Raw genomic sequence first — 13,796 nt, forward strand, 5'->3', positions numbered from 1 at the left:
CATTTGGGGAAGTTTGTACTGCTGTTTATGAGAACACTTGCCAACTCAATAAATTTTTTGTGTATATTTTGATTCTGTGCTTATAATGTGACTTGTAGTAGCTGATATTCCTAATGAATATTAAAATCCATATTGATATGGAAATTACTTGAATAAAATTTTCTTGCTACTAAATGTTCTCTTTAGATATGTCAGTATGAAATTTCTTCAGTTATCTCTAATTCCTGAAAAACTTGATTAATAACATTAAATGATGATTAACTTTAAGTGTTAAAATAAATATGGTAATTTGAAATTTGGCTCTTCTTACTTTCTTCAGCATGTTACACCAGATAGCTATATTCCTTGCCTTGCTGACTTGTGCAAAGCACTGTGGGAAGTTATGCTCAGCTATTACAGAACTATGGAATGGCATGAAAAGCATGACAATGAGGATACTACTTCTGCTTCTGGTAGGAAATTATTTTCTTTTTATTTAAAAGCAGAACTATAAACATGCCAAATCTCTGAAGAATGGGGAAAGAAAAGAAACAGTTATGATTTTAGAATTTCAGGACTATAGGTGATGGTGATTCAGGTACTGTAAAAACTCCATTATCTTTGGTAGTTAGCTGGGCTAAAGAACTTCATTAGTAATAGGTAATACCAGTTCCCAGGAGTATGTAGTGATGGCCTTAAGACTAAGTTATTGAGAAAGGAATGTAAAAAATATATTAGTTGCAAAGGAGGTAAGATACCGGTCTGTCCAAATTTACTGTTAATATTAATGCTAAATGTTTAATATTAAATCTATTTTGCTAATTTTCAAGATGTACTAATAAAGTTGGATTCTGAGATTAATTGTTATACTGTACTTTTAATTCTGAAAATAGCAGTGCTTAAAATTTCATAAAAACTGCATTTTAAAATACTCATCTTTGAATGTAAAGGAAACTTTCAGGCCTCCCTGGTGGCCTAGGGGTTAAGTCTCAGCACTATCACCACTTACCTGTGTTTGATACTTGGCCAGGGAGATAACCCACATATGGTGCAACAGACCTCTCCTGTTTATCCCCCTTCTCCCTTTAGCAATGTATTTCAGTAAATTCGCCTGTTCTGCTCCCAACTCTGTCTCTGGTGAATCCTCTCACCCCTCGTATCTCTGGCCTACACCCCAGTTCTGTGCAAAAAACCCCCCAAACTTTAAATGATTATGGTACAGTCAGCTAAATGAAGGACAAATCTGTGAGAAATTATATTGTCTAGATGTTATATTAAAACAGTTAATTTGCTTAGCTAAATATCTTAAGTGATTATACTTGAACAACTAAAACAGCTAAGATTAAGTATTCAAAAGACTTACAGAAGTAATAAATGGTTTTTATCATCATTTCATTTAAAAGGGCAAAGTAAATTTACTGTACACAAGTTTTTTGTATTACATATCATTTAATGTAGCTAATCAGTTAAGTTATTTTAGTTAGTACCTTCTAATTTTTGAAGAACTTGGTTTCTGTGCTTGGGTCGATGGAGGAACACCCAAGTCCTACTGTTTGATTTAAACATAGGATTTTGGTAGTATGGAAGACAGAGACTTAATATTCATCTTGATTCATTAGAAGCTCTTAAATATAGAGAGTTAAAAATAACAGGAAAATTCTGTGGAGGATATTCATCCTTTTACAAATATTGTTTGGAAGAGCAAAGGATGGAAGAGAAAAGGAAAAAGTGGGGTAGGTATTGAACCAATTCTACAGAATATTTTTACTTAACTCCTATGCTCTCCTCATCCCTGAATCACCTTCCCTACTGTGAAATTTGCAATTAGAAATAATTAACTTCAGATTTTAACTGCCAAAAACCAAAAGGAAGAGAATATGGAGAGGTTACTTCTTCAGGTCAGTTTGCTCCTCAAAATGGCAGGCTAAAAACTGCAGGTTAAAAGCAAAACAAAATTTTCATAGGATGGTAACACATCTACTTATAGATGGGATTACTGTAAAGTTTAGAGAAAACACAATAGTATTTACAAAGGTGGTTGTTAATTTCATCAAAGGAAATGGATGAAGAGGTAATTATAACAATGAAATGTCCATTATGCCTTTTTAAAAAAAAAAATTTAAGATTTATTTATGTAAGAACTGGGGTACAGGCCAGAGGTGTGGAGGGAGAGTGGGGAACAGAACAGGCAGATTGACCGAAATACACTGCTGAGGGGAGCAGCGGGTGAGACAAGAGAGTTCTGCTGTGCCATGTGGGTATCTCCCTGGCCAGGGATCTAACTCATGCTGCAGTCACTGCAGATAGCCTCATAGGCTGCTTCTTAACCCGTTGTGCCACCAGAGAGACTCAGGCCTTTTTTTTTTTTCCCAAGTTCCAACTTGTATAGGGAATTACTAGACTCTCTTTTCAACAAAGTTTATCCTGTTTTGGCAACCTTTATTTTTTTCTAGATTTGGAAAGTGTTTGAACATTCAAGCAACTTGTTTTCCTTTTCTAACACATTTTTAAAAGAGATATCAAAGGAATAGTTTGCAACAAATTAACACATACTTTAGGTATGGTTAAGCTTTCTTCGGGCTGATAGTTTAGATGGATTTTGTATGTGTGTATATATGTTTATGTGTGTGTATTTTCACTGGGATATAGAAACAAATTGTTTTTGAGCCTTTATAAAGTCGTCTTTATTAACTCCTGCTCTAATTAATTTCTATATTAAGAATATACCATGGAATATTACTCAGCATTCAAAAAAGATAAACACATGCAATTTGCAGCAACATGGATGGCGCTGGAAGGGATCATGCTCAGCGAAATAAGCCAAAAAGAAAAAGAAAAATACCGGATGGTCTCACTCATAGCAGGAATCTAGAAAACTTAAATAAGGGACCAGGAAAATGAATATAAGAAAGTGAAAATCAAAATCAACAAAAAACTATGAACCAGAGACACTTTTTGGGGGGTGGGGGCGGAAGGGGAAGGATTGGGGTCAGAATGGGGCGTTTGCAATTGTATGGGGGAATATAAAAATAAAATTTATTATAAAAAAAATAAAATAAATAAATATCAGGCAAAAGACAGAACAATATTTCTGAAATGAAGTAATTTTTAGTTAATAAATTATGAATATGAAAATTATTCAAATCATCCTAGTATAGTACAAAGTGTGCTTGTAGGGCATAATTCTAATCTCTTTGATCAATAGCTAATTATCTGAAGTTTTATTTTCATCTTTTTAGGTAGCCCTTCTCAGATGAAAAGACTAAAATAATCGACTGTGGTTAAAAAAAAAAAAAAAGAATATCTTGGACTCTGAATAGTAGTCTAGCAATTAGTTGACAATCTCTAGGACTCTAAAAAATTGTTTGCCTGAATTTTCCTTTCATGTTCACAGTAAGGAATACAATTGTGGGAATCAGTGAATTGAAAAGTTACTTTTTACTGAACTTCATAAAGGTAAAAGAGACTCAAGAGTTTCAGGAGTTTATCTGTTGTTCATCATCTGTAGTGATGTTACTGGTATCTTAACACTTTACTATTATAAACTCAAACTTGTAAAGTTGTAATTGAGGTGCACTACCCTGAGCTGCTGAGTCCCTAAGCCAGATTATACAGATCATAAGGCTTACTGAGCTGTAAGAGTGGTCAAACTTAAATTAGGCATGGATTTGACTTCTTATTTAAGCAGGGGCCTTTTATTGGTTATCAGTGGATATCCTGCTAGCCTAAATGAGAGAAAATCTGCTGTTGCTTAACACACTTTAGTCACACAAAAGCATAATCTTTTTTGCTATACATGTATAAGTGTATTTTCAGTTTTTTAAGAGGAGATTTGTTTTGAGATGGGTCATTGAATTTACCTTTGAACCTGGACATTGTTAGACTGTTTATCTATGGTGGAATAAAACTGTCCTGGATCTTGAAAAATATAAAATGTATACATTGTTACTTCACTGCATGATAAGTTCTATATCTGTACTATGATTAACATATACATAATTTTCAATAATTGGTTTAATTGGCTCTGTAATGCCTTGGCAGTAGGCAATATATGGATATTGAGAACCTCATCTCTGGAATCACACTTCCCAGCTTCAATCACATAGGAACTGAGAGTGTACTAATTAACATTTCACGGTTTATCTTATCAAGTGGGTTTAATCCTAATACCTGTTTTTTGACATTGTTTTGGTTGTACAAATGTTAAACACATCTTCTGTAGTTTATATAAGCTAATCATATATGAGATGCCATTCTAGTTTTTTTTTTTTTTTAAACAGAACATTGTAAGCAAATCTAAAAATGTGTACCATCTTTTATTTTAGAAGGGAGTAATATGACTGAAGAAACTAATTTTGATCGTGGCTACATAAAGAAGAAATTGGAACATGGACTTACACGAATATGGCAGGTTTGGCTTTTTTAAAATTGTTTTTTATAAGTGCAATAGAAACTTTCACATAAAAGTTCCTGAGTTACTCTGCTTCTTTTTATTATTTGTGTTTTCATACTTTCCTTTTCTATTAATTTTAGAAAATAGGTTAACTAAATAGGTGACTTACTTGGGTTGGAATCTAGCTGAAGAGTAAAGAATTGTTTTCCAAACCAGTGATTTTTGTGCCTTGCAGGAAAATTTTACCTGTTTATTGGGCAAAATTTTAAAAATTTAGCTTCTTAAACTTTTCTTTTGAGGTGTAGTAGCTCAGTTGTTGTTAACACATAAATTTTTTGTTAAAGTTTTTACTTTCTAGATAAAAGTAAAATTTCTTTGATTATAAATTCTTTCCGGTTTTTTTTTTTTTTCCCACTTCTTGGAAGGTTGGAAGATTATAGACCCTTTGATCATATTTTGATGTTAAAACATGTTTTTGATTGATTAGTCTTATTTTCAGTTCGGTAATCTTTTGTAGGGATTCTTTTCAAAGAAATGTTTAGGAAAATATATACTGAAAACAAATTTCCTCAAGAATAAATTAACAGTTATGCTTTAAGTATTCTTCTAATTTGATAACTTTATATTGGATATGGTATTTGAACTTATATTTTAATGTTTAAAATGTATGTAATAGTTGTAAGAGTTTTGACTTCTATATTTCTTGATCTGACCATGTTAAACTAATTTTTAACTTACCATTAATTGTGGGTTTGGGTGTGACTTTTTATAGAATGTTAGATAAAATGGAAAAGGAAATCTTTTATTCATTGAATATACATTCAGGATCAGGTATGTTTCTTACTTAATCTCCTAGTAGACTTTCGCAGTACTTAGTTGAAATTGTAGAATCCTTGTTTGAATTTCTGTTAATTCAGTGTACTTTGAAATATTCACCTGGCATTTTATATGACTAATTTCCATTCAGTCTGGCAGGCTGATGTCATTTCTCATGTAAGAAAATCTATTAAGTTTAGATTTAGTAAAACTATTCTCAATCATTTGACCAGTTTAATGGAAGTTTTCATGGTTTTGACTATGTATTGTATTATAGGTTTCAAGCTTTAGAACATTTTCATCTTCACTTTTTGCACCCCTAACCCAAATTCTCAAAAAGTTCTAGAATAGGACTATGTGTATTTTTGGAACTCATGGAGTGTTTGTTTAATTGAAATTGCAAGGCTCAGTGCAATTGAAAAAAGCAAAGCTCTGCAAAACAAATGTTTTTTTTTAATACTACATTTAGCAGGCAAATTTGACCTGAATTAAATTCAGATTGGCAATTCATTTGGCAACAGAACCTGACCAGTATTGTTATTGTGCTTTCAGAAGTATTTATTTTACCCATTGAAGTGAACATCCATATGTTGCAGGAATATTAATAATGTATTTTATTTTGAGATAAGCCCCAGACCTCACTGGGGATATTATATATACTATACATATCATAATGTATTTCTAACAATAAAAATCCCAAATTCCAAAGCATAGGTGACATGTGACAATTTTTAGACATTTATCAAAAATTCATTAGTAAGAGATAATGAAAAATGAAGATTCAAAATCATAAGAAGATATTGAGCCTTTCTGGCATAAAAGTAAACTCAAAATGTAATCATCTTGCTTTTGATATGAAAAAATTTTACTACTGTGACAAATTTCCAGTGTATTTTACCTGAATCACAGTCTTAAAGAAAAAAAAAACAAAACCATTAATCATAGTATGTGGCAGAGACTGTAGGTTTGAGACTAATGGTGGTAAATCCATGGTCCTCAACTCATGAAATTTGTACATCTAATGATGAATTTCTTGGTTTTCCAGGATTTTCTTTCATTGTTAAATACTTGGTATGTAGGAAATGGCATTTTAAAAATACTAACCATTTCTTTTTATTGGCGAGAATTAGGCTTTTTTGTGAATTAAGATTTTATTTACATTCTAGTATGTCAACCACTTTTAAAATTCTTTGGACTTTTAAAAAATAGTCATATTTCTTAGTTGTGTTGGGAATTAGATTCTATTAAATTCTATTAAATTCTAAATTCTATTAAGCTTTATATTAAATAAAGCTTATAACTAGCATTATTCTAATCTATGTTATTATTTGTTGTTTTCTTGGTTTATGCATTTCTGAGGGAGGATTTTTCATTTTCTGCAGCAATTACAGTTTTGTCAGGATTTTCTTTTATTTTTAACAACTTTTGATTTTTCTACTTGGATGCTATGTTGATTGATGCTGCAATGCTAGTAAGCATATTACCTTCTCGGTACATAATTCCCTTCATTAATTACAAAAATAGCTCTTTTGTTCTGAGCCACTTTGTCATGAATTCCAATTTGCTTGATCCTATTACCACTTTTGTGTCTATTTTGTTCATATTTCCCTGGTAAATCCTTGACTATCTCTTTATTTTAAATGTTTTTGAATCATGGTTTAGGTGTGTCTCCTATAAATATAAAAAATATTCGAGAATGAATTTATCTTTTAATAGTGCAGTTCAATCTGTTCATATTCTTATTAGTGTTTTAAGTCATACCTCTTTATTATTATTTTTTAAAGATTTTACTTATTTATACAAGAACTGGGGTACAGGTCAGAAGTACGGGAGACAGAGCAGGGAGCAGAACAGGCAGACGGAGTGAAAGACACTGCTGAGGGGAGCAGCGGGAGAGACAGGAAAGGTCTGCCATGCCATGTGGGTAGCTCCCTGGCCGGACGGGAACCGAACGTGCGCTGTAGAGGCAGTGGCAGCTTCACAGCTCAGTGCTCAATCTGCTGCACCACAGGGGAGGCCCCAAAAATCTTTAATTACTAGAGAAATTAAACATTTAAAAATCTGTTAATTATTGTTTTGTGAATTATTTGTTCATGTTCTTTGGTGATAGAATCTAAATGATTTATGTAATAATTAGTAATCCTCTGTATATCATTTGTCTGTTTTCACTTAATTTACTTTTGATATGCAGATGGTTAACATTTTTATGAGGTTGAACTTAATAAACCATTGTCCTCTATGACTTATATTACATTTGTTCTTAAAATGTTCTTTCCTATGTAAAGCTTGGGTTAATATCCGTCTGGTAATTACAAATACTTACCTAAATTTCATGTTAATTGCTATATCCCTAATACCTAGAATACTGCCTGGAGCCCCTAATAAGTTATTCAGAAAATATTTTTGCTTGGTTAAATTAATTTTTTTAATATTTTGAAAACTTATTTGTTTTATATTTATTTTGATAATTATTATGTGGTATAAAGTGAGGATTTCTTCCTTCCCTCAAGTCTTACCGGTTTTTGCTCTGCTTTCTGGATAATCATTTTTATTCCTTTGTGATATCTCCTGTAACATGGCATGGTGAAAAGTGGAGGTTTTCAATCCAGATAGACTTGAATTCAAGTCTTAGCATGTCATTCACTGGGCATGTGAATTTTAGGAGTTACTTGACTTCTTTTTTAAAGGGGTTAAGGTAATAAATGCCTGCTCAATAGGACTGTCCTAGGATTAAAGACAATATGTAAAGTTCTTAATATAAAAATTATAAACATAATTAGGAAGCAGGAGTTTTTTATTAAGTTAATTAATATGTATGTATATATTAGCACTATTCTGGGTTATTTGTCATATTTCATTAATTTTTATATTGCTAATATTCTTTTTTTTAAAGATTTTGCTATATTTAATAAAGGTAGTACAAGTCCTCTAACATCACTTACAACTTTAACTCCATCTTTTGAAAGCTTTATTTTTCAAAAAGTTGTTTCTGCTTGTTGATGAATTTTAGAATAATTGTTCAGAAGAAAAGTTTTTGTTGTGAGTTTGGTCATAGTTTCATTGAACCTACATTAATTTGGAAAAATTGACATCTTTATTTCGTCACCAGTCCTTTGCCTCTTAACTTATTCAAATTTCTTTTGTACTCCATTAGAATTGGTTTTTTTTTTGTTCTGATATTTCTTATTAAAGTTATCCCTAACTTTAATTTTTAATATTTATTTTAAATAGTATTTATTTATTTTAAGCTGCTATGCAGTTGTATATGAAAACTATTATTTTTATAAATTGTGTATAATCATTTCACAAAATTAGCTTTATTAATTCTAATTTTATTTGAATGTTTCTAGCCCACCAAGCCATGCATTAATAATAACTTTTTTATTCATATCTAATAAACATGAGGATATTCACATCTCTTACGTGTATGTATCTGTATTAGTAGTAATGATTGTGGCCATTATTTTTATATCCGATATCATGGAAATGTATTATATCACCATAAAGATGTTGACTTTGGCATAAATATATTTTCTTTATCAAGAATATATTCCTTTCTCATGCTAATGTGTAGCTATATAATTACTGGTTCAAAGAACTATTTTTTAATGTAATTTGGATATACTTGAAATATTTTTCTTTTTGTTTCATAGGATGTTCAGCTAAAAGTGAAAACTTACTTGCTTGGAACTGATTTATCTATATTCAAATATGATGATTTCATCTTTGTTCTGGATATAATCAGCAGGTACTGTTTGAGATCTTATATTTTAGTTTGATTTATTCAGTTATAATAAAACCATGAATATGTTAGTTATCATTTATAACTTCTTCATGGAAATGAAGATAATTGAACATTCATGTTTAATTTTTGCTGTGTTTCTGTATGTTAAATATTTGCACTCTTTAGATGTTTGTGATAGATTGGTGTAATAGATTGGTGATTTTTAGAATTTTTCCAGACATTGAATTTTTTATGATTTGTCATCTTTGAAGAAAGGTAATCTGTACTTTTCTTTTCCTATAATAAGAATGTTGCTAAAATATGTATAAACTTTTTTATCCAACTAGGTTGATGCAGGTTGGAGAAGAATTTTGTGGTAGCAAATCTGAAGTTTTGCAAGAGTCTATTAGAAAACAAAGTGTCAATTATTTCAAGAACTATCATAGGTAAGAACTCTAATAAAATATGAATTGACTAGTTTGGGTAATGAGAATACCTTTGCCTAATACTTAATCCTGTAACAGTATTGTTTTATTAAAAAAATCTATTTTTGAATTTGAAAGACTATGTTCTTTGTGTTTCTGTTTAGGATTGTTAAGATTATTTTTTTACCAAAAATATTTTGAAAAATTGTCATTACTTATTGGGAATTTTAATTTTTGTTGTTGTTGTTGCTTTTGTTTGTTTGTTTGTTTGTTTGTTTTTGGAAGGGGTTCTACATTAAACTAAATATTAAGTTGATTTCTTTATGGGTGAAAGGTGATTTTAGATCAGGGTTACCAAAAGAATTGGGCCATGTAGAGGCCTACATATATGCTGTGAACTAGTAAGGAAGTTAAATTAGTAGAGTCAGCGCTTGGTGATGCATGCTGAAAATCATCTGCTTTTTAGGAGTAAGAAAGTTTTTATAGATGAGGGTAAGATGTTTAGAATCTAGGCACAAACCAATATTATGTACTATATTATTTTGCAAAACAATTGCTACTGACTTTGAAAAGGGATTTCTAGGAAGTGTTGGGAATGAACGAAGGTGGGATAGAATTTTCACAGCATTGTGATTGTGCTTAGAGTAACATTAAATTACAAAGAACTACTGTTTATTAGATCTTTTGTGATATAAGCAACACCCTGTGCTATATTCCTTACATGTATCTTATTGTTGAATTGAGATATAGCTTATTTTTTACTTTGCATTTTTACTTTTTAAAATTAAGTTTTGATTTTATTGTCATTTGATGCAGTTAGGTTTTAACTTCTAATTTCTCTCCATGTTCAGAGTTAATCCCTGGTCATGATATGTGTAATGTTAGAAGAGAGATTATTAAACACCATAGCATTGATTAATTAATTACTAAATATTTGAGTACAAGTTTTCTGTATTAATTGTAAACTATTAAATATGTTATTTTGAAAGAAGCTTTAAATTGAACCTATTCCACGGCAGATCTTTGAGTTTTATAATTTAATGGACAAAGCTTAAAACATTTTTTAAAAATGTAGTTGGTTAAACTTTGGAGAAACAATGGTAAGGGGCAGCATGATGTCCTAACACTGCATTTTATTTATAACTTCATTTACTGCTAAAATTTAAGTCCTGCTAAAACAGAAGAGCTGACTTGTACACATTATTGTATAAAAGGAGTGGTGCCTTTTAATCACAGATGGGAAAGGATAAAGGACTTATAAAGGAGCCAAAAACTTCACTTGCCTATCAAAATGACCTGCCAGATATCCACTTCCCAGTGATTACTTTATATCCCCTAAGACTACTGGGAGATCTTTTGGTCTTCCCAGTGACTACAAGACACATGCAGTATGTAAGCACTGGTTTATTTAATGACCTGCATTTTGCATTTTACTCCATTTATTGTCACCTACGGCAAACGTGGTGGACAGTCTTAACAAAAGTAACCTTGATGAAATTAAAGAATATAGAAATAAGTTATTTGAATACTTTGAAAACACTCAACATTTTAAAGGATAGTATTTAGAAACATTTATGAAACTTGTTTCCCATTGAAGAGACTATTATATTGTTAGAAGGAGAGCTATAGTGGGAGCTACAGTAGATTAAAAATCCTATATAATCTGCTAGCTCTGACATTGGACAGATCATTTAACCTCTCTAGACGATGTCCTATTAACTGTAAAATGAGGTAGCTGGACAAAATGTCTCCTTAAGTGTTGCCTGAAGATCTTTCCCTTTTTCTTGCTGTTTTTTGTATTATAAAAATTGGGATAGGTTAAAAGTAAAGATTTAATTTCTTTTTTAGTATTTTTCTCTTTCCCCAGGGTTTAAATGGAATTTTTAAGCCAATCTCATTTCTATGCTGCTGTAGTCATTATCTCTTTAACAACTGCCATTTGGAAAAATAATGAAAGTCATTTGGTAAAATTGGTGCCAACCATCAGTATGCTCTGAAGTACATCTGTTTCTTTATAAAGCAAGATAAAGTTGACAGGCAATTTAGAAATGATGCCAATGTATATGTATTGGATTGACTAAGTCATTATATTAGCCAGTGATGAATCTAAGTCTACTAAATTTCAATTTAGTATATCTGTCATTAACTCATACTGCATAATACTGAAAAACAGTATGAAACATGGTAACTACAGATTAGTGGGGGTTTTTGGTTAAAAAAATTGTTAAATACACTTAATTTTTTTTTTTTTTCTTCATGATCCTCTACTGCCAAATTGAGCTCTTGAGAATGAAGAAATTCTTGAGCCAGGTTATTCTGACTTTGAATCCATTTAGGCTGATGGTTTGAAGATGTATGCTTAATAAAAATTGATCATTTTGTTGAAATCAGAACCAATTTACTCTTTGGTGGAACATCTTTCATAACTTGTACTCTCAAGTTACTTGTGGTAGCTATATAAAAGCTTTCTTGCCATTATCTTTTTCTAGGACAAACTTACATGAGTTTATGTGAGAACCTAGTCTATATCAACGTGAATTCTTATCTTTCAAAAGTGAAAATTTGATTTTCCCCAATTCCTTTATATTTAAGTACTAAATTTTTATACATCCAGACCTATCATTCTTCCAAATGTTGCAGATTTCTCGAAAGCACAAATAATCTAATTTAAAAAGTAATGACATAAAAATTATGTAGCAATGTATAATTGCCCAAACATTCTTTGTAGCAAGTACATTTTATTTTTTAATTACGCTATAATAACATTTATAAAATGTTTCCAGGTATCCTAAAATGTATTTTTAGGTATCCTAAAAATACTTCAACTGATGTTAGGGTAGAGGTGACCATTTGTTTTAGGGGGAAACAATTTTTCCTAGTTTGGATAAGAAGGCTTATTCTTTTAAGTATCTTTAAAATGTTAGTTTTTAAGATCAAGTTTATTGTCTTTCTCTTCTGCCTAGACCCAGTCCCAGTGATTTAATTATCACTTCTTTTTTGAATATTGGGCCTCATATCTTCTAGGACTAGCCTGCTTATTTCCCACTCTCCTCCCTCATTCTCTGCCAAATAAGCTGATTTGGTCAAGGCTTCAGAGAGAGTAATATAAGTTATCAATACTTTTAGTTGTTTTATAGCATATCTTAGAAAAAATTTTAAGAAGCGAAAAAGGCTAGCAGTTATACATGCTTTAATTAAAGTGTCCAAGCATTTGTTCTAGCTACTATTGGCAGTATAAAACTGTTGTGAAACTTACTGGATTTAAAGCACCTACCATTTTATCATTTCATATATCTGCTTGTCAGAAATGTAAACAAGGATCAACAGAGAGATTCTTTTCCTCATATCATTGACTGATGTCACTAAGTAGGATTCAGCTGATGGAAGAGTTTTATTTGGAGGATCATGATGGTTTCATTTGCACTGTGGTGGAGATGGCTAGAAAGATATTCACAGCTGGATTGGTTAGCCAGAATGCCTACAAGTGACCTTTTAAGTATGGTGTTTGCGGGTTATTTGACTTTTTTATATGGTAGCGGCTTCCCATAGAACTAGTTTTCCAAAAGAAATAGGCAGAGGTTTTATGGCCTTTTCTGATGTAGGCTCAGAAGTCATGTAGTTCTTTTACCATACATACAAGTCGTCAGACTGGCTAAGATTCAAGAGAAGGATAATTAGACAGTATCTGTTGATGGAGGAATATTAAGGTCATGTGGTAGAAGAGTGTGTGTGTGTGTGTGTGTGTGTGTGTGTGTGTGTGTGTTTGTGTGTGATAGGATATATTGTTGCAACTTTCTTTGCTAGGAGAATAAAAATGATTTTAGAAAACAAAAATTTTCTTGAATTTACTGATAAGGGTGCCAATAAATTTTATTCGTTGAAATACAATTTATAAATTTATTTAAATATTTAAAATATTTTATTGAAAATTAGATTTTATAAAAAGTGATACTATTTTCCATCTCTAAACTACATAAGAGGGCTTAAGATCTGGATTTAAAATGATAACAAAAGAGACAGTTTTTTTACAGTGTATATCATATTTAGGCCACTGCCTCTACAGTATATAGACAATAATAGTGGGTAGGTCACTATTAAACTTGTCTTAGTTTATACTGTTGTTATTGATTTATAGTTTTCTTCCTGCTGGTACAGTGTTTGGGACAGCATGGTGTCACTAATTTCCTTGGGTTCACCATCTTCACAATTTGTGTGATTTTAACCAATTTCCTATTTCTCTGAACATCAACTTTTCTTCTCTTAAGTAGGTAAAAGGCTCATACCAGATACTCTACCTTCTTTAAAGCCTGTGATTTTATCATTCATTTTTGGAACTTACCTTCCATTGTTTCCAGCCTTTTATCAGGTTAAGAAGAAAACCTAGGTTTCACATAATTCTAATTCATTGACATTTCCTGTTATTCTGTAAATCAACATATTTGAGATACTTTATAGATCA

General features: G+C 31.1%; 1 protein-coding gene across 1 annotated transcript in view; it reads left to right on the forward strand.

The window, feature by feature from the left end:
• The window catches only part of VPS50 (VPS50 subunit of EARP/GARPII complex), a 119,842-nt gene that overhangs the window by 56,924 nt on the left and 49,122 nt on the right, over positions 1-13,796 (forward strand). The window contains exons 13-16 of the mRNA XM_037507961.1: positions 320-452; positions 4,305-4,390; positions 8,842-8,936; positions 9,260-9,358. Of these exons, the coding sequence (XP_037363858.1) occupies positions 320-452; positions 4,305-4,390; positions 8,842-8,936; positions 9,260-9,358 (413 nt within the window). The remainder of the gene's footprint in view (positions 1-319; positions 453-4,304; positions 4,391-8,841; positions 8,937-9,259; positions 9,359-13,796) is intronic.

Source organism: Talpa occidentalis, unplaced genomic scaffold, assembly GCF_014898055.3.
Source record: "Talpa occidentalis isolate TD23 unplaced genomic scaffold, MPIMG_talOcc4v2.1, whole genome shotgun sequence".
Taxonomy (NCBI): domain Eukaryota; kingdom Metazoa; phylum Chordata; class Mammalia; order Eulipotyphla; family Talpidae; genus Talpa; species Talpa occidentalis.